Source organism: Chiloscyllium plagiosum, chromosome 25 (genome assembly GCF_004010195.1).
Source record: "Chiloscyllium plagiosum isolate BGI_BamShark_2017 chromosome 25, ASM401019v2, whole genome shotgun sequence".
Classification (NCBI taxonomy): domain Eukaryota; kingdom Metazoa; phylum Chordata; class Chondrichthyes; order Orectolobiformes; family Hemiscylliidae; genus Chiloscyllium; species Chiloscyllium plagiosum.
In genome coordinates, this window is record NC_057734.1 from 15,099,991 (window position 1) to 15,120,555 (window position 20,565).

General features: G+C 38.6%; 1 protein-coding gene across 4 annotated transcripts in view; it reads left to right on the plus strand.

The window, feature by feature from the left end:
• The window catches only part of LOC122562594 (smoothelin-like), a 356,856-nt gene that overhangs the window by 319,164 nt on the left and 17,127 nt on the right, over window positions 1-20,565 (plus strand). For 3 of the 4 annotated variants that reach the window (XM_043715562.1, XM_043715564.1, XM_043715565.1), the window contains exons 15-18: window positions 2,587-2,659; window positions 6,749-6,913; window positions 11,916-12,039; window positions 13,041-13,192. In XM_043715562.1, coding sequence (XP_043571497.1) covers window positions 2,587-2,659; window positions 6,749-6,913; window positions 11,916-12,039; window positions 13,041-13,192 — 514 coding nt within the window. The remainder of the gene's footprint in view (window positions 1-2,586; window positions 2,660-6,748; window positions 6,914-11,915; window positions 12,040-13,040; window positions 13,193-20,565) is intronic. The other variant, XM_043715563.1, reaches the window with a different exon arrangement.

Genomic DNA, 20,565 nt, shown 5'->3' on the forward strand with positions numbered 1-20,565 from the left:
TTGTTAGACATAATTACTTGTGGAGCCAGAAATAACACATCTGACCCCACTGGAATCTCAAGTCACATTCCTGATTTTCCATTCAAGTCTGCATGACATCATCAGTTTGGGTGGAGCTTAATTCTGTCTCTAATTTTAATTATTTCTGAAATATTACTTTATACAATCAAAGCATTGGAAATATCACACAGTTTGTGGAATCAATTGCATGCAGCCAGTGATGCAGTAAAATCTGGAACAAAGGATTAGTCTAAAGATCACTAGCAAGTCAAACTGGCATATGAGTGAAGGTGGAATTCATATGAAGCTATCAGCTGATGTGAGCATTAATTTGGAAACATGATTCAAAGATCAGAATTGATTTGGAAAGAGACCCCAACCCGAGATGTCAAAGATTTGGTTTAAGGTCCAGCAATATAATGTAATCAGCTTTAGGAGAAGTGTCTTCACTATGTTGTTACACGGGATCAAATGTACAGGCTGATCTTTTGAAGTTAAAACCTGTGAATTAGGTAGTTTTATTTTTGTATTGATTGATTAGGAGCATTGATACTGTGATTTTCCACACCTCAAATTCCATATTTCATCAGATTGAGAGGGAACTGGCAAAAAGGGAAAAATGTCAGTCCAGATACTCAGCATGTTGTCATGTACCTTGTAGCAACTGGTTAGACAGTAACAGGAACAAATACTTTAAGGATAATGTTGTGCTTTTGTTTAAGAAGGGATTTAAGGAGAAGCCTGGCAACTATAAACTTGTGAGTCTGACATCAGTGTGAGTAAGTTGCTGGAAGTGGTTTTAAAAGATAGGAGATGTAAGGAATGATTAGAGATAGTCAGCATGGCTCTGTGCAAGCGAAGTTGTATCTCACAAACTTGATTGAGTTTTATGAAGAAGTATCGAAGGAGATTGATGAGGGCAGAGTGGTAGACATTGTTTATTTGGCTTTCAGTAAAACTTTTGGCAGGGTTCTGCATGATGTGAAGGTGCTGGTGTTGGACTGGATGAACAAAGTATAGGGTTCTGCATGGTAGACTAATTAGTAAAGTTAGATCACAGGGGATTCAAGGTGAGCTTGCCAGTTCGATACAAAATTGGCTTAATAACAGGACACAGTGGTGGAGGGTTGTTTGTCTGTCTGGAGGCTTGTTACCAGCAGTGTTCTATGGAGGATTGGTGCTGGGTGCACTTTTGTTTGTCATTTATATAAATGATTTAGATGAGAATATAGAAGGCATAGTTAGTAAGTTTGTGGATGACACCAAGATTAGTGGTATAGTGGACAGTTAAGAAGGTTATCTAAGATTACAAACAGATCTTGATCAGTCGGGTAAATGGGCTGAGGAGGGGCAGATGGAGTTTAATTTGGATAAATGTGAGGTATTGCATTTTGATAAAGCAAACAAGGGCAGGACTTATACAATTATAAGTAGGACCTTGGGTAGTGTTGTAGAAAAAAGAGACCTAGGAGTTCAAGTACATAATTCTTTGAAATTTATATCACATGGACAGGGTGGTTAAGAAGGCATTTACCATGCTTGCCTTCATTGCTCAGTTGAGTATAGGAGTTGGGGTATCATGCTTAGGTTATACAGGTTGTTGGTGAGGCCTCTTCTGGAGTACTGTATCCAGTTCTGGTTGCCTTTTATACGAAGGTTATCATTAAGCTGGAGAGGGTTCAGAAGAGATGTGTGGGAATGGAGGGTTTGAGTTATACAAAGAGGCTGGACAGGCTGGAACATAGGCGGTTGAAGGATGATCTTATAGAGGTTTACAAAATCATGAAGGGTATAGATAAAATGAATGACAGGTGCCTTTTCCCTAGGGTTGGGGGGGGGGGAGCAGTTTCAAAACTAGGAGACAGTTTTTAAGATGAGAGTAGGAAGATTTTAAAAAGGCATGAGGGCAGGTTGTTTTTTACACAGAGAATGGTTTGAGTGTGTAATGAACTTCCAGAAGAAGTGGTGGATGTGGGTACAGATGCATCATTTAAATGAATTTGGATAAGTATATGATTAAGAAAGGTTTGGAGGGTTATGGGCCAAGCACAGACAGGAGAGACTAATTTAATTTGGGTTATGGTTGGCGGGAGCTGGTGCACCGAAGGGTTTGCCATGGATAGCCATGCTGACTATCTCTAATCATTCCTTACATCTCCAGATCCTATCTTTCAGAATCACCTCCAGCAACTTACTCACACCGAAGTCAGATTCACAAGTTTATAGTTACCAGGCTTCTCCTTAAATCCCTTCTTAACAAAAGCACAACATTATCCTTAAAGTATTTTTTCCTGTTACTATCTAACTAGTTGCTACAAGGTACATGACAGCACACTGAGTCCCTGGACTGACATTTTTTCCTTTTTGCCAGTTTCCTCTCTATCTGATGAAATATGGAATTTATATGACTCTACGAAATATTAGTCATGAGTATTAATGAGACATGTTTAATTTCATTTCCTGACTCAGATAGTAACAACAAATTGCATGCACATATTCTCTTTAACTTAAAAATAGCATTCTAAGGTACACTTCATAAGAGTGTTATCCCAGAAAATTTAATATCTTTGATTGTTTTTGTCTTAGCAGGTGGAGCTACTGTTGTCCAAACCAAGTCCTCCTTTACTTCCAGCAGCACATCATCCAAAAAGATTGGAAGGTAAGAATGACTTTTTAGAGTACAACAGTAAATAAATTCAATAAATGAAACATTAAAACAGTGAATAAATCTCCTAACTCTCAGACACTGCTTCTGATCTCCCCCAAGGCTCATGTCTGTACCACTGAACATCAAGTTGTTATTTCCAGGACTGTCACTGATCTCATCTTCTCTGGCGATCTCTGTAGTTTCTCATATCATAGTCCCTCAACCTTATGCAGCCTGCTTCTACCTCCTTTCCAAAATCCACAAACAGAACTGCCCTATTTCTGTTCCTGCCTCACTGAATTTATTTGTTCCTATTTTGACTTTACTTTTCTCACCTTCTTTGTTCTGTCCCTTCCCACTTGCATCACGATTCTGCTGATGCTTTGCAATGGTTCCAGAATTTCCAGTTGTTGCCTCCTGTTCACCAGAGATGTATCATCTCTTTGCATGTCCATCCTCCCTCAGTCTGAAGACCCTCCGCTTCTTCCTTGAGAAGAAAACCTAAAGAGTCCTCATTTACCACCACCAATCTCTTTTGCATGCTGAACTCATTCTCACTTTGAACAACCTTTTTTTAAACTCAACTCACTTTCTTCAAGCTAAACGTGTAGCAGTGAATACCAGCAAGGGTCCCATTTATGCCTGTCTCTTTTTGTGGTATCTGGAACATTCCTTATTCTAGTCCTACTCACCCTCTCACCCACAACTTTCTCTACTACTTTGATGATGTCATCTGTACTGCTTCCTGCTCTCTTCTGGAATTAGAAAAGTTAATCAATTTTGCTTTCAATTTCCATGCATCTCTTCTCTTTTGCGTCGGTGTTTACTGTAGAGAAGAACATTGAAGATACAGAATGTGGGGAAATAGATGGTGACATCTTGAAAAATGTCCATATTACAGAGGAGATGGTGCTGGATGTCTTCAGAAAAGTGGATAAATCCCCAGGATCAGGTGTACCCTAGAACTCTGTGGGAAGCTGGGGAAATGATTACTTGGTCCCTTGCTGAGATATTTGCATCATCAATAGTTACAGATGAAGTGCTGGAAAACAGGAGGTCGGCTAACATGGTGCCACTATTTAAGAAAGGTGGTAAGGAAAAGCCAGGGAACTATAGACCAGTGAGCCTGCCATTGGTGGTGGGCAGGTTGTTGGAGGGAATCCTGAGGCACAGGATTTACATGTATTTTGAAAGACAACGAATGACTTTGTGCGTGGCAAATCACATCGCACGCTCTTGATTGAATTTTTTGAAGAAGTAACAAAGAGGATCGATGAGGGCAGAGAAATGTACTTGATCTGTGTGGACTTCGGTAAGGCATTCGACAAGGTTCCTCATGGTACTTGTTATCACGGTTAGATCACATGGAATACAAGGAAAAGTAGCCGTTTGGATACAAAACTGACTCAAAGGTAAAATAATGTGGAGGTGCCAATATTGGATTGGGGTGGACAAAGTTAAGAATCACACCACACCAGGTTATAGTCCAACAGGTTTATTTTGTAGTACTAGCTTTTGGAGTGCTATTCCTTTATCAGGTAGCTTGGAACAGATCCATAAAACACAGAATTTATAGCAAAAGATCTCAGTGTTATGCATGCAGCTGATACGATATGTTGAACAAACCTAGAGTGCTATTAAGTCTTAACAGCAACCTAGGTTTATTCAATATATCGTATCAGCTGCATACATGACACTGTGATGTTTTGCTATAAATTCTGTGTCTTATGGTCCTGCTCCCCAGCTATCTGATGAAGGAGCAGTACTCCAAAAATTAGTACTTCCAAATAAACCTGTTGGGCTATAACCTGGTGTAATGTGATTTTTAATTTCAAAGGTAGAAGATAGAGGATGGTGGTGGAGGGTTGTCTTTCAGACTGGAGGCTTGTGATCAGTGATATGTCACAAGGGTTGGTGTTTGGTCCACTGTTTTTCATCATTTATCTAAATGATTTGGATGTGAACATAGTAAGTTTTCAGATGACACCAAAATTGGAGGTGTAGTGGACAACGAATAAGGTTACCTCAGAGTACAATGGGATCTTGATCAGATGGGCCAGTGGGCTGAAGACTGGCAGATGGAATTAAAATTTAGATAAATGTGAGGTGCTGCATTTTTTTGGAAAGGCAAATCAGAGCAGGACTTATACACTTAATGATAAGGTCCTAGGGAGTGTTGCTGAACAAAGAGACTCTGGAGTGTAGATTCATGGTTCCTTGAAAGTGGAGTCTCAGGTGTATAGGATAGTGAAGAAAGCATTGGAATGTTTCCCTTTGTTGGTTAGAGCATTGAGTATAGGAGTTGGGAGGTCATGTTGCGGATGTACAGGACTTTGGTTAGACCACTTTTGGAATATTGTGTGTGCAATTGTGGTCTCCCTCTGAGATGTTGTGAAACTTGACAGGACTCAGAAAAGATTTACAAGGATGTTGCTAGGGTTTGAGGGTTTGAGCTATAGGGAGAGGCTGAATAGGATGCGGCTGTTTTCCCTGGAGTATTGGAAGCTGAGGGGTAACCTTATAGAGGTTTATAAAGTGATGAGGGGCACGGATAGGGTTAATAGACAAGGTCTTTTCCCTCGGGTGGGGGAATCCAGAACTAGAGGGAATAGGTTTCGGGTGAAGGGAAACATTTAAAAGGGACCTAAGGGGCAGAGTTTTTACGCAGAGAGTGATGCCTGTATGGAATGGGCTGCCAGAGGAACTTGTGGAGGCTGGTACAGTTATAACATTTAAAATGCATCTGGATGGGGATTTGAATAGGAAGGGCTTTGAGATAAGTGAGCCAAGTGCTGGCAAATGGGACTAGATTATTTTAGGATATCTGGTCAGCATGAACCGAAGGGTCTGTTTCCGTGCTGTACGTCTCTATGACTCTATGACTCTATGGTCTATCTCTGACATGACCTTTCTCTTCCTTGACTTCACAGTTTCCATTTCTGGGGATGTACACCAACTTTCACCAACTCCCAGGGTTACCCTTGACTACATTGTCTTACGCACTGTTCTGCGAGAATCTTTATCCATTCTCCCAGTTTCTCTGTTTGCATTACATCTATTCCGATGATGCCACCTTCCACCAGGCCTCAGATAAGACCTTATTTTTTCTCAACTAAGGATTGCTACCGTTGTGGTTGATAAGTTGCTCAACTGAGTCCAACCCATCTCCCTCACTCCTTCCCTACCATCCCAGAATAACAATAGGATTCCACTTGTCCTAACTTGCCAGCTCCACCAGACTCTCATTCAAATGATCATCCTTTGCACATCTTCCCCTTCCGTCCACTGTCAGAATTCCAAATAAAATTCCCTCTCTGACACTCTGGTCCATTCCTCCATGACTCCTAATACCTTCTCAACATTCCTCCCCCCATAGGTACATCCCCATGCAATCACAGAAAGTGTAACGCTTGCCCATTCACTTTTACTATCTAAGACACCAAACACACCTTACAGGCGAACCAGTATTTTACCTGTACTTCTTTTAATGGTGATTTTTATGCTGTTTGCTGCTCACAATGCCCACTCTTTTTTACATTAGCAAGATCAACTGCACATTGGGTGACTGCTTTGCAGAACATCACCATTGTCTCCATAGGAATTACCCTGGCCTTCCAATTTCTCACTATTCTGTCTTGTTCCTATGCTAACATTTCCACTCTGAACCTGATACAATGTGCCAACAGAGATTAACATAAACTGGCAGAACAATATCTTGTTTTCCATTTGGCATTTACATCCTCTAGGATTCAATATTAAGTTTCATAACTTCAGAGCATGACCACTGCCCTCCATTTTTTTATATCCCATCACCCTCCCCTGGCTGTGCCTTGTTGACTTTGCTCTCAGAAGAACGAACCTGTTTTCTCCTGATCACATCTATCTTATTTTATCTCTATTACTCCTTTACCACAATTAGCATTTCTAAACTCTTGCCCTGAATATTAAAACTTCTCAGATTAATTGTAACCAATCTGATCAGATCTTTTAATCTAGGAACTAGACCAAGGAAATGCACAGTCTACATTATTCAACTACTCCCTGGAATTGTTTACTGAACATGTACATTTGGAATTCTTTCACTGTACGGCTTTTTTCCAGTATTTTTGACAGAGAAGATGATGCACGGTCTAGTAGTGTGTCAGCACTTGAGAGGAAGCAGGCTGAGAAGAGGAAAGAGGTGATGAGGTCACAAACACTGCCACGCACTTCAGGAACACAGGCACGGAAGGCATTAATTGAGAAACTAGAAAAGGAAGGTGGAAGGTAGGACTCTCAAAAAAGAATTTTATAAAATACATTTTCTGTTGTGTCCTGAGAAATTCACCTAGGCTCCCAGGCCACACTTTCCAAACCCACGACTATTGCCACATACAAGGACATGGGTAGCAGATGTATGGGAACACCAACACCTGCAAGTTTGTTTTGAAATCAGACGTCGTCCTGACTTGGAAATACATTGTCATTCTTTCCATGTTCTTGGGCCAAAATCCCAGAACTAACAGCCCGTGGCTGTACATTCACCAAATGGACTGTAGCAGTTTAAGAAGGAAGCTCACAGCTACCTTCTTGAAGGCAATTAGGGATGGGCAATAAATGCTGTATCAGCAACATCTCGTGAATGAATAAATAAATTATTTGTAAAAACAACATGCTGAAAATCTTATATTGTGCATTATTCTATATTCCATACATTATTACAATGTTACATGAGAAAACATTACTAATTTTGGTGCAGAGTCAATTCAATAAAGTATATTCTTTAAAATGCTTTTATACAATGTGAGAATTGCTAGTATGACCAACATTTATTGTTCGTCCTTTATTGTCTACCGATGAGAAAATGACGGCAAGTTACCTTCTTAAACTGCTCTGTCCACATGATATAGGTATTGCACCCAAAATGTCATTAAGGAGGGAGCTCCAGCATTTTAATGCATTGCTAATTAGGAAGAACAAAGCATTTCCATTCAGTATGATGTGTGATTTTGGGGGTTCTTGTGGATGGTGGTGGATTTGAGTGTCTGATGTCCTGGTCTTTCTACTTGGAAGTGTTTGTAGACTGTCAAATGAGTCTTGATGAATTACTGCAGTGCATCATGTACTGCTAACACCAATTGCAGAGACAACAATTCAAAACTAATGTAAGAAATTGGTTATGAGACAATAGATTCTAACTAGATAAATCAAATAGATTGTGATTTCCTTCAGTTATCAGTTTTTTAAATTGGTTGAATGATTTTTCTTAATGATTAGTTCAGTATCTTGATATTTACCACAATTAATCATGTAAGTTCTATCTTCTCAGGCAGGACATTTTTAGATGAGAATGTTTCCCATCTAGCTGTCGGAAGAGTCCATGCAGAACACATCTCCACCAATACTGACTTTGATGTGGCCATTTGACAAATTAGCTGGAGACAAGACTTCTGCCTTCACTTGGAACAAAGTCCTGCTGCAGACAGCTGATTGCCAATCAGATTTGTTGATAGTGTTATAGCCTCTATAAAGCAGTATTAGCAGTCCACTACTGGGACTATAAGTGGTCATTAATTGCACACTTAAGGCCATCAATTGGAACAGGGCCAAGTGGGCTGGCTTGTCCCACCATAAAATTGCAGACATGTTGAGACAACAATGGGAAGGCTATCTGAGGTATATTAGACTCCTCCAATGGGTGCAGATATGCTTGTAAAATTCTCCCCCTGCTATTAATTTACATATTAGTTAGAATAGATTCCCTACAGTGTGGAAACAGGCCCTTCAGCCCAACAAGCCCACACAGACCCTCCAAAGAGCAACCCATCTCACTCTGACTAATGCACCAAACACTATGGGCAATTTAACATGGCCAATTCACCTGACATGCCCATCTTTTGTGACTGTGGGAAGAAACCGGAGCACCTGAAGGAAACCCACGCAAACACGGGGAGAATGTGCAAACTCCACACAGACAGTCGCCCGAGGCTGGAATCGAACCTGGGACCCTGGTGCTGTGAGGCAGCAATGCTAACCGCTGCACCACCCAAACATATAAATAGAAAGCAGGAAGCACCAGCAGTGCTTCATCCCGAGGTTCACTGAAGATGTTACCTGGTATGGTGACGAAACATCTGAAAATGAACCTTCCAGCTCAGCAAGCAAACCTACATCTAGAAGAGAGAACAGTATTGAGTAGTTGTTTATTGGATTGGGGGAGGTGTATAGTGCAGTTTCCCGTTGGTACTAAGAATGCCTCTTTATGAAAATATAAAGGACCAAAACTTTGTAAACTGTGTGATATCGAAATTTTACATCCCACAACTCTTCTTGCAAAGGTAACAGTGATAAATGTCAAAGGGACATAGAGATGGAATGGGTGCTCAAGTAGCAAATGGAATTTAGTGCAGCAAACTGTGAAGTAATATATTGTGGTAGGAAGTAATATGTAAAGAAGAATATATTTTTGAAGGGAGTGTATTGTAAGAATTGTATGTTTTTATTTCTCTGTATTTTTAGTTATAACCTGAATTGAGAAAAGAACTGTTTTAAGGCCAGGGATGATTAGAGGATTTGCTGCATGTTTTGAGAGCAAGTAACCTGACACTTATTGTAAACACTGTTTATACAGCTGTTGGTTGGAGTTTACAGATGAGCTAGAGCCAAATTGTTGCATACAAGTGAAACTTTGATAGGCAATAAGTAGCCGAATGGTCTGTTTTCAGCAGTAAAATTCACTTGAAGCCTAAAGAAAACCAGATAATTTTTTTTCTCCAGCAGTTGCAGTAAGCCATGACTTTACCAGGTCAGTGAAATTTTATAAGTGTGAACCCCTGGGCTTCCTGCAAAAGAACCATCTCAGCAGATGCTGTGAACAGAGACCAAACTGCTTTCTCAGTTTTCCTTTTGTCAATAATACAGATGTTTTTTCACTGTGTCTGCACACATAAGGGAGGTTTTATAAAAGGAATAGAGTTTTTATTAAAGTTATATACCAACAGTTCATCATTGAATACCTGTAGCTAAACTCTAATCACTAGTTGTAGATAGTAATTTTTGTTAAGTACAGAAACCTGCTGTGTGTACATAAACATAATTTCCCCCAAAAGTGAGAATGTCCACAAATCAAGTTCCAGCCAGAGACTTAAATGATGACCCAATAGGTTTTTCAGCCAATCAGGTCATGAAATAGGAAGTAACTTAAATTTAGCAATGTAGATGGTCAGGAAGTTGGCAGTCACATCATTATCTTGTTGAGTCAAAGGTCCTGGCACTATATTTAAAGTATATTCAGATAGACATATATTCCCTGCAAGCCACAAGGATCACACAGGCTATCTGAGTGGATATCTGCAGCTAAATAATTTGGCCCTTCTGCTGTTTTCCAGTGAGATTGACTCCCGTTACCAGCCTGGTTGTCTTCACCATATTCTCTGAACCATTACACTCCAACATGCCCCCTTAAGTCATCCTCTGTCTGCAGTCCAATTAATGTGTCAACCATGGCATGGTATTGACAAATACCTCCCAGAATGGACAAAGTAACAGCTATTCTCTTCAATTCCCAGAAAGTAGAGTACTTTGCTTGTTCCAAGCCTCTTATATGCAGTTTGGAAATCCTGCACTTGCTTATGGAGAACTCAATTGGGAAAGGAAGTTTAATTCTGATGAGCTGACCTTTTAATGAGTATGCTTGACAACCAAAGCATCAAGAAGTACAACCTATCCTCGAGACTTCCAAGAACTTATTGCAAATTGTCATACTGCTCACTGGAACCTGATTTTGGCCCTTTGTAGAATTAGGTTCCCTATCTGCCATTTTTCCCACTTCCAGGAGCGGTATATGATTCTAGCCCCTGAGACATTAATTCCTCCCCTTTGTTTTGCAAACACACATGAGGAAGAAGTCAACATTTCATTAGTTGCTTTGATTGGGTTTTGTGCCTGTTGGTTTTTGTGTCTGTTTTAGTTATTGATGTCCCAAAATTTGTGCCCATGTAGAACTTAATGGTTACCTCACAATTTAAATAATCCAATGGTACATCATTCCTAGACCCAAAGTGAATGGCATTACACTTGCTGATATCAAACTCTATTTGTCATTATTTACCCACTCATTTACTCTGTCATGGCCCTTTGCAACTTAAATAAAAGCAAAACAAAAATAGAAAGTGTTGGAGAAACTCAGCAGTCTTACAACATCTTTGGAGAGAGGCACAGAGTAAATGTTTCAAGTCCTATATGACACACTTTTGAAGTGAAAAGAGGATTAGTTTTTATGCAGTTGGTGAAAGGGGAGGGGCAAGTGGAACAAAACATAAAATCAGAGAAAGTTAGAGGGCAAGGGAGATTACAAATCAAAGATGTTATGTAACAAGAGTTGATGGTCGGCAGAATAGCTGCAGTGATGAAACAAAGCATTTTTCCAGAGTAAGTGTAAATAGCAGAATAAAGGTTAACTGTGGCTGAAAGCAAAATATGAAAGCAAGAAGCTGGATACTACGGAAGGTAAAAATGGAGGACAGTGTTAATGGTCTGAAGCTGCCAATCTCAATGCTCAATTTACAAGTCTGTAAAGTACCTAATTAGAAAATGGGGTACTTTCTCCAGCTTGCATTGAGCTTCATTGGAACACTGAATGACGCTTAGGACATAAATGCCAACATGAGAGCAAGGTGTTACATTGAAATGATAAGCAGCCAGAAAGTTGGAGTCCTGCTTGCACAATGAGTGGAGGTGTTCTGCAAAATGGTTACCCACCCTGCGTTTTGGCTGCTCAAAATAAAGAAGACCCCATTTTGAGCAGCACATACAGTAGAATGGATTGAAAGAAGAACAATGTTCACTGTTGACTAAATCAATGTTTCACCTGTATGGAGTGTGAGGTACCTTGGACAGTGATGGGGGAAGAGATAAAGGGACAAGTTTGTCACAGTTTTTGAATTCGGGAGAGACATGAGGCTTGGGAGTAATGGAGTAGTGGACCAGAGTAGAAGGTTGGGAGTCCTGCATTTCTGACAGAATTCATACTACCAAAAAAAAATCACTTGCATATAGATACATTGTGAAGAAATATGGAAAGACGTTCTCTAGTCAGTATCTTTGAGCATTTCATAATCTCACTAGAAATGGTAACCAGAGAAAATTGCTTGCTTGAATACTCATGTTGAGTGGCAACAAGAGTAAATCATTTCAAATCATCCAGCAAATGGGGCAGTGTAAATATTAGTTATGTAATTGTTTTAGCCATTTATAACAAATAACATTCATCTGTATTTCTATATTTCAGTCCTGGAAATCCAGCCATTGCCAGAGTGAAGGTGCAGAGATCCTCAAGTTGTGGTGTACCAAATGCTAACAGTATAAAGCAGATGCTACTTGATTGGTGTAGAGCCAAGACACGTGGTTATGAGGTATTCTCATATACATCCACCCTACCCGGAAAGAAAAATGTAGAAAATCTTTTCATGACTGCGGGAGAAAATTTAATTTCATTTCCATCAGAAAGGCAATTTTTTTAAAAAATAAAGATTGTATTGCTGGATCAAAAGATGTCTTGCAACTCTTCTAGCTTGTTCCACAAATCAAATAGATCATGACTGATGCACTCTATTTATCTACCATTTGCTCCATTTCTTTTCATATCGTTACAGAGTGATCTAGCAATTTCACTCTTCCAAATTTGTTCGTAAACAGCAAAACCTTAATTTTATAATTGCAGTTTTTTGTTCTGTATTCCACAACCAAAAGAAAATTGTTTCTCTGTATCTATTCTTGTTATCTCCTGCTGTAATCTATTTGAATTAACACTTTATTAAAACAGCAAAGTAATGTAATATAAACTTCCTAACATTGATTACAGGACAAGACTTTGAAAGTGACATATTACTTAATATTTTCAACTTGAATATACTTTACACCATTTAAGATAGATAATGATTCAGGTACTTTCTTATTTGTAATAATAAATATAATGGCATGGTATGAGACTTGTTGTTTAGAACAGATATTAAAAAGGAAAATTTGCTGGTTTTGCTGAAGTAAACTATAACTTGTAACAAAAAGAGAAATTGCTGGTGAAACTGGCAGCATCTGTGAGAAGACAGCAGAGTTAACCTTTTGAAATTGCTAGTGAAACTCAGCAAGTACAGTGACTGAAAATGCCAACTCTGCTGTCTTCTCACAGATGTTGCCAGCTTCAACAGCAATTTCTCTTGTTTCATATTTCCAGCAACTACATTTCTTTATTTTATTATAATTTTGTAATAGTTTGATTTTAAAAAGAGTGAAGTGGTAAAGCTCCCTCCTTGAAGAACAGTTTTGTTTTTGTCAATAGAAGTGTTACATTTCATTGTGCAACTCAAAATAACTAGTCCTCTGTTCACTTAAATCTATGTTTGGTTTTGTCCATCAGCATGTGACTATCCAGAACTTTTCCTCTAGCTGGAGTGATGGGATGGCATTCTGTGCTTTGGTGCATAACTTCTTCCCCGAAGCCTTTGATTACTCAGAATTGAATCCCAACAACCGTAGGCATAACTTCGAGGTGGCATTCAAAATGGCAGAGTAGGTACCATTTCTGGATCCTCATGTGCTTAGAATGGTGGCTCTAGCAATAATTATTTAGTGTCTTCTTTTTAAAAAATCATTACATTTTAAAGATGTGCTAGGAGCATTACTACCCATGAAGTAATAAACTATGCTGAATTTTGGTTTCTAAAACATAACTCGACTGCTAATAAGAGTGATCATATAATATTTATTGAAAACATGGTTCAACAAAATAATCTTGGTGTGAGGAGGCTGTAAGTAAATTCACTGCAGAATCAAGGAATTGTGCATAACCACCTCTCTATAATATATATAATAATCTTGTTCATTTTAGGACCTTTACATTTCCTCTCAAATGCCATTGTCCAAACAGTAATATTACAGTGTTCTATTATACAGAGTTGAACAAGCCTTAGTGCTGTCTACAAGTTCAAGGATTTGTGCTCAGGGATTGGTACTATTTTTAAAAAATGCTTTAAGCAAGAGTCATCTAGTGACTGAAATACATTTCCTATCAAACTGAGTAACTCACATGTCTGTGTAGATGCAACATCTGCGTCATTTCTTACCAGTTTAACACCAGTGACCAGCTATGCTATAATCAGTGTTACTACTAAGTATGCTACATGTTGTAAAAGAAGTTAACAACTGATGTTAGCATTTGTATTGGTGTGTGCTAATATAAGCCTGATAACTGTGGTGACATCTATCTGCTTTTGAGGTGAGTGCCCAAACATTATTGTAAATGTAAACCAGAAAATGCAGGTTTACCTTTCTTCATTGTATATGCAAAAACATCAGCGCTATATGTTTGAAAATGAAGGTACCCCTGTGATGATGCTATGGCTTTAAGAGGTGTATTTTGTCCTTTTTTTATGAAGAAGAGTTGAGCAGACTGCTCCAAAGCAAATAAAGTAAACAGCTTGTTGTGCCTTGAGGTTTTTTTTTCAGTTGAAACAATAGAAGCAGCCTGAATGGATAGGGTTAAGCTCCCATAGAATGAGGATTTTTAATTTTAGCCTTCAGTAGCAGTTGCTAGGATCTTGAAGCTGTATGTGGAAGCTCTTATTCCTCTCTCTGTGACAGCTAAAAGCTAAGGTTCTCTTCCTGCTGCTAGAATTGAATGTGAGACAATCTATTTTACTGAATTTGTCTTTGCCGTGGGTGTGTTTATGAGATGTTACTATATTTGAACAGTTAATTAGTAGTAGTTAATGTATATATTATTTTGTTAAGCATTTCAATAGAGTGACAGCTAAATTAAGTTTCATTTTTAATTTGTCTTTTAACTGTTGTGTAAAAATAAAGTGTGTTTTGCTTAAAGTCAAATAATTTTGACAGATTGAATTGCATTTGGAACACAGTGCCTTACACTTACTTTTAAAATAAGAAAACATTGGTGTCGAGGCTACTTTCTTAATATAATTTGAAGGGTTTAGTCTGGTCCATAACAATCCAAACCCCTATTTCTTGTCCGATTGTAGATTAACAAGAGGTAACCCTCATCCTGTCAGTACTGGTTTGATTTTGGTTCTACCTGCTGTTCGTGTAGACATTTTTTTCCAATTCAGGATTGGTGTTTGTACTGGCTTATTATGTATGGTCCACTGTTGCTGCATGTCTGATTTCTGTAAGAGCTTGGTTTGGTACAGACCTGCTTCAGTACAAGGCCTGGCTTCAATACAGGTCTGATTAATGTTTTCCATTAACATTTATCTTCCACTAAGGTTTAAGGTAAATTTTCTTACCGCTTCTGTCAGTATCAATGGTGATGTTCCAGTTAAACATTTATGGTAAGTGTTTGTTCACTTATCGGTATTGTTAGAATTAGTCAAACTTCAAGATTTTCCTGGGGTTTTCAAGCATGTAATTGATTATTGATATACTAAACACATGCCCTATTTGTTGAATATCTAATGCTTATGATATTTTTGATAGCTTAGCTTTACAATAAGCACAACATAGACATTTGATTAGTTGGAGCTTTCTGGTAAGTGCATATATTCTAAGCTTTCATTACTTGGGTTGTTGGGTTGTCAGCTTCTTGGGTTGTAGGTTATTTCAATGATCAACTTTCATTCACACATCTGTTTTAAGTGATGCGATCAATAATCTCAAGAAATTGAAATATTAATGCAATTGCGTTCATGTTTTATCTCTTGACTGGGGATATGTGACTTTGAATACTGATTAATGCACTGCACAGTTTGCCATTGAACTGTACAAACTTGGAAGATGATGTGGGCACATAGCATTTTGGAACAGAAGTAGGCCATTTTGTCCTTCAAACATGTTGTGCTATTCAGTAAAATTTTGACTAATTTGATGGTGGTGTCAACTCCAATTTCCTGCCTGCCCCTCATAAACCTTGATTCACTTGTCAATCAAAAATTATCTGATGCAGCCTTGAATTCCTTCAGTGATCTGGCATCCACTGTTTTCTTGAGGAAGAGAATTCCACAGACTAATGACAATCTGTCCTATAAGAGACACCTCTTCCTTTAAGCCATTTTCCCTAGTTTAATTTCTCCAACAAGAAGAAATGTTTTTGTGGTTAATTTCTGAACTGTTCTTGATGAGCTGATTTTAAATAAGTTACAGAAATAGGAATAATGTAAGTATTTTAAATGATTTTAAAATTTATAAATCTTTAGAAGTGTTCTTGGCAGAATGGGAATATTTCTATTTTGTTTGGATTGGTTTTCCCCCAAAGTTATCTTACATTTCTCCTCTATGCTTATTTATTTCCCATTAATACCTTTCCTTTGGCATTTTAACCCATCTTTTCCTCAAGGTACCAATTGCTCAAGTGTCCTTCTCTCTTGTCGTCATGTTATTAAATGAATAATCTTCCCATTCTAAGTCTTGCCATATTACGCACCGAGCCTCAGATGAGAGGGCATGTGGGAAGACTTATGTCTTGACACTCTTCCAGCTACATTATCCCAGATGTACTTAGTCTAACTGTTAAAAGTTGCACATTTGTGGTTTGAAATGACTGTTTACTTCCTTTCAGGAAATTGTCATCCAGTCAGAAATTTGATAGACGTGTTGAGACTAAATACTTTATTCTATGGAGAATTTTCGATGTGGACTAGAATCCTATTTGTGTGCTGGAACCATCACTGATTTTGTCCAGTGATTAAGTGGAGGATGTTTTGGTTTCATTCTGAATTGGTATTACTGTATATATGGATATGCTTTGATGAACAAGACTATATTTCTAAATGATAAAATTGGGATGGTTAAAAAATTTAGGAAAATCTAACGAGGCAGGAAATAAATTTAACATGTTCAAATCCTTAAATATAATACTAAGTATGCGCTTATTTCTCTTTATTGCTATATGCAGTTCTTATATTTAGTGGAGCAGCTTCTGAAGTTGAAACATTCAGAATACCATCAACAATGTAATTACGAATTGGTGTTCCTGGAACCTTTCATTTTAATTAAAAGTGACTAAAAATATGCTTATGTTTTAAAAATAGATACCCTTCAGTAACCGAAATTGGTTACAATTTCAAATAATTGTATCATATATTTTTGAAGGAAAGTAACTTTTAGGATGTGCAAGATAAATAATGAATAGTGTCATTAGCCTTAGAAAATATAGCTTTTGACTTCATTTATTTAAACTGCAATGCTTACTTGAAGGCACAGGAATGCTGGATTAATTAATATTATGGAAATGTAACATACATTCAGTTATGTTAATTTGGGGAAGTTGCCAAACAGTTCTTTGTGTGCTGCCAAAACTGATTTCTTCCATTCTTAGTGGAACTGAAGAGCCAACATGTAAGGAGGGGTCATGCATGTCATAGGTCTACATAATGGATGGACTACATTGCCCAACATTGCTATTTCCTCACATGTATTATCTAAGAAAATGTCTGAAGTGAGTTCTATAATTAACACTTAAGGTGGGATTTAGTGATCTCCCTTGGTCCAGGTTTGGTGGTGGAGTGGACATTTAGTCAGGTAGGATGGTGGGTGATGGGGACTCTTCCATCCTTCAGTCTTCACCTTAATTAGGTCTGTGGCAGGTGAGATTATACATGTACCGCTACCATTTAAAGCCCTTAGAACCTTTTCCAACGCTACATACTTACCCAAGAATGGGAAGTGGGCTTGCCATATGGGAGCACAACAAGAAAACCCAAGATTGTTTTAAAAACAAAGGTTCATTCATTCATGGGATATGGAAGTCCACAATTGTCCAAGACTTAAGCTTTGGAGATGGTAGTGGTGTGCTGCCGTCTTAAATATCTGTTCCTTTGGGCATTGGAAATCCAAAAGTGCTGCTAGAGACAGAGTTCCAGGAATTTGATGCAGCGACATTGATGAAATGGTGATATAGTTCCAAGTCAGAATCAGGGGAACTCATAGTTCATTTAAGCTAGTACATGTCACTGCCACTGTGCATCAGTGATGAACAGGTGCCAGTAATGTGGCTGCTTTGTCATAGATTGTTTTAAGCTTCTTGAGTGTTTTTGGAGCTGCCCCTATTCAAGCACGTGGAAAGTATTCCCTCACACTCCTGACTTGAGCCTTATAGATGCTGGACAGGTATTAGGGAGATCAAAAGTAAGTTACTCACCACAGAATTCCTAGTCTCTGACCTGCTCTTGAAACCACAGTATTTAAATAATTGGTCCAGTCCATCTGCTGATCAATGTTAACCTACATGATGTTGATAATGGGGATTGAGCAAATGTAATACTATTAAATATCACAGGGATCTGGTTAGGTTCTTGTCTGCAGGAGATAGTTATTGTGTGGCACAAATATTACTTCTACATATTAGCCCAAACTTGGATGTTGCCTAGGTCTTGCTGCATATAAACAAGACCTGCTTCAATATGTGAATTATTGTAATTGGCGCTGTTCAATGTCATCAGCAAATATCCCCACTTCTGATATTATGATGGAGGGAAGATCATTGATGAAGCAGTAGAAGATGGTTAGACCAAGGATACTATCCCGAGAAATCCCTACACTGATGACAGGAGCTTAGATGACTAATTTCCAACAACCACAATAATCTTCCTTTGTGTTAGGTATGTTTCCACTCTGTGTTTGCTATGGTTATAGCTTTGCTAGGTCCCCTTCATACCACATTTGGTTCAAATGTAGCCTTGATGTCAAGGACAATCACTCTCACTTCATTTATGGAATTCAGCTCTTTTGCATGTTTGAATCAAGGCTGTAATGAGATCAGGAGCTGAGTTGCCTTTGTAGAAACCAAACTGAGCATCAGTGAGTTCTTTATTTGTACCTCTTGATATCATTTTCAACTACCCTTCAATCACGTTGATAATTGACTGCACATGAATACAGCAGAAATAATCCAGGTTGGATTTGTCCTGTTCTTGTACACAGGACAATTTTTCACATTGTTGCATAAATGCCACTAGTGTATCTGGGCTGGAAAAACTTGGCTGGGGCACAGCTAGTTCCAGAAGACAAGTTTTCAGGAATTTGGCAGAATGTTATCAGTACCTGTACCCTTTCAATATTCAGAGTTTTCAGCCATTTCTTGATGTTACATGGAGTAAGTAGAATTGATTGAGGACTGGTATCTGTGATGCTGTACACTTCAGAAGAGGCCAAGATTAATCAGCCATGTAGCACTTTCAGCTGTAGATGGATGGAAGTACTTCAAACTTGTCTTTTGCACTAATGTAGGAGCAAATTATTGCAGAAGCTGGAATCTGAACTGAAAACAAAAAATGCTGGAGGTCATAGCAGGTCAGGCAGCATCCATGGAGAAAAAGTAAACTAACATTTTGAGTCTAAATTACTCTTCATCAGATGTAGAGTCATCCAGATTCGAAATGTTAGCTTGCTTTCTCTCCGTGGATGCTGCCTGACCCGCTGTGACTTCCAACATTTTTTGTTCTCAGCTTTTGCAATAATGTGCTATTCTGCCCCATCTTTGAGGATAAGAATATTTGTGTAACCTCTACCAAATGTTAATTGTTTATTGTCCATCACTATTCATGTCTGGATGTGGTAGGACTGCAGAGCTTAGGCCATGATCCACTCATTGTGGGATTGCTTAGTCATGTATATTTCATATTGCTTCTGCTGTTTGGCATGCAAGTAGTCCAGTATTGTAGCTTCATCAGGTTGAAATCTCATTTTTAGGTATGCCTCTTCCTGACAAACTTTCTTGCACTCTTTATTGAATCATGGTTGATCTCCCAGTTTAATAATAATGCTAGAATGGGGCATTAGTTAGGCTATGAGGTTACAATTTGTGATTGAATATAATTTTGCTGCTGGTTTTGAGTTGCTAAATCTGCTTTAAGTCTGTCCCATTTAGCACAATGGTAGTGTCACAGAATATGATAGAGTTGTGATTTGATACAACTCCGTTTCATGTTAAGCCTTTCAGAGGACAGCTAAGAGTTAACCACATTGCTTTCACATTCACACATAGGCCAGACCAAGTAAGGAGAGCCAATTTTCTTCTCTAATGAGCCAGATAAGTTTTAATGACCTTTCGACTAGTTTTTTTTAAATTCCAGATCTCATTGAGTTCAGATTTCACTATCTGTCATAGTGCATTTCAAAACCGTATTCCCAGGACATTATCCTGGGGCTCAAGATTACTATTCCAGTGATTTGCATGTAGGTTAAAAGATACTAATCTAAATTGGATCTTTTGAGAAACGTATATACTAAAAGTTGCTCTGAATCTTTTAAACCAACCACCCACCATTTGCCAAAATGACCCTGACAGGTTAGCCTGCTCTAAGTTTTCTGCCTTAATGAGAAACTTGGTTTTCTATAAAATTTTAGTTTTTGTATTCTCCAGTTTACCTGCGATTCCACTTTCAAGGGACCGCGCACTTGCATCCCTAGGTATCTTTGTTCAACAACATTCCCCAGGGCACTACCATTAACTGTCTCAGTCCTGCCCTGGTTTGCCTTACCAAAATGCAATACTGCGCATTTAACTAAATTAAATTCCACCTGCCATTCCTCAGCCCTTTGGGCCATCTGATCAAGGTCCCTGAGATAATTTTCTTCACCGTCCACTATACCACCTGTTTTGGTGTTGTCGGCAAACTTACTAACAGTACCTCCTATGTTTACATGCAAATTATTTACATGAATGATGAAAAAGAATGGAGCCAGTACCAATCCTTGCAGCACACCACTGGTCACAGGTTTCCCGTCCAAGAAGCAACCCTCTACTACCACCCCAGTGTCTCCTACTTTCAACCCAATTTTGTATCCATTTGGCTAGCTCCCCGTGGATCCCATGTGAACTAACCTTACAAATCAGTCTACCATGTGGAACCTTATCGAACGCTTTACTGAAGTCCATATGGATAACATCTCCTGCTCTGTCTTCATCAATGTATTTCTTCAAAAATCTC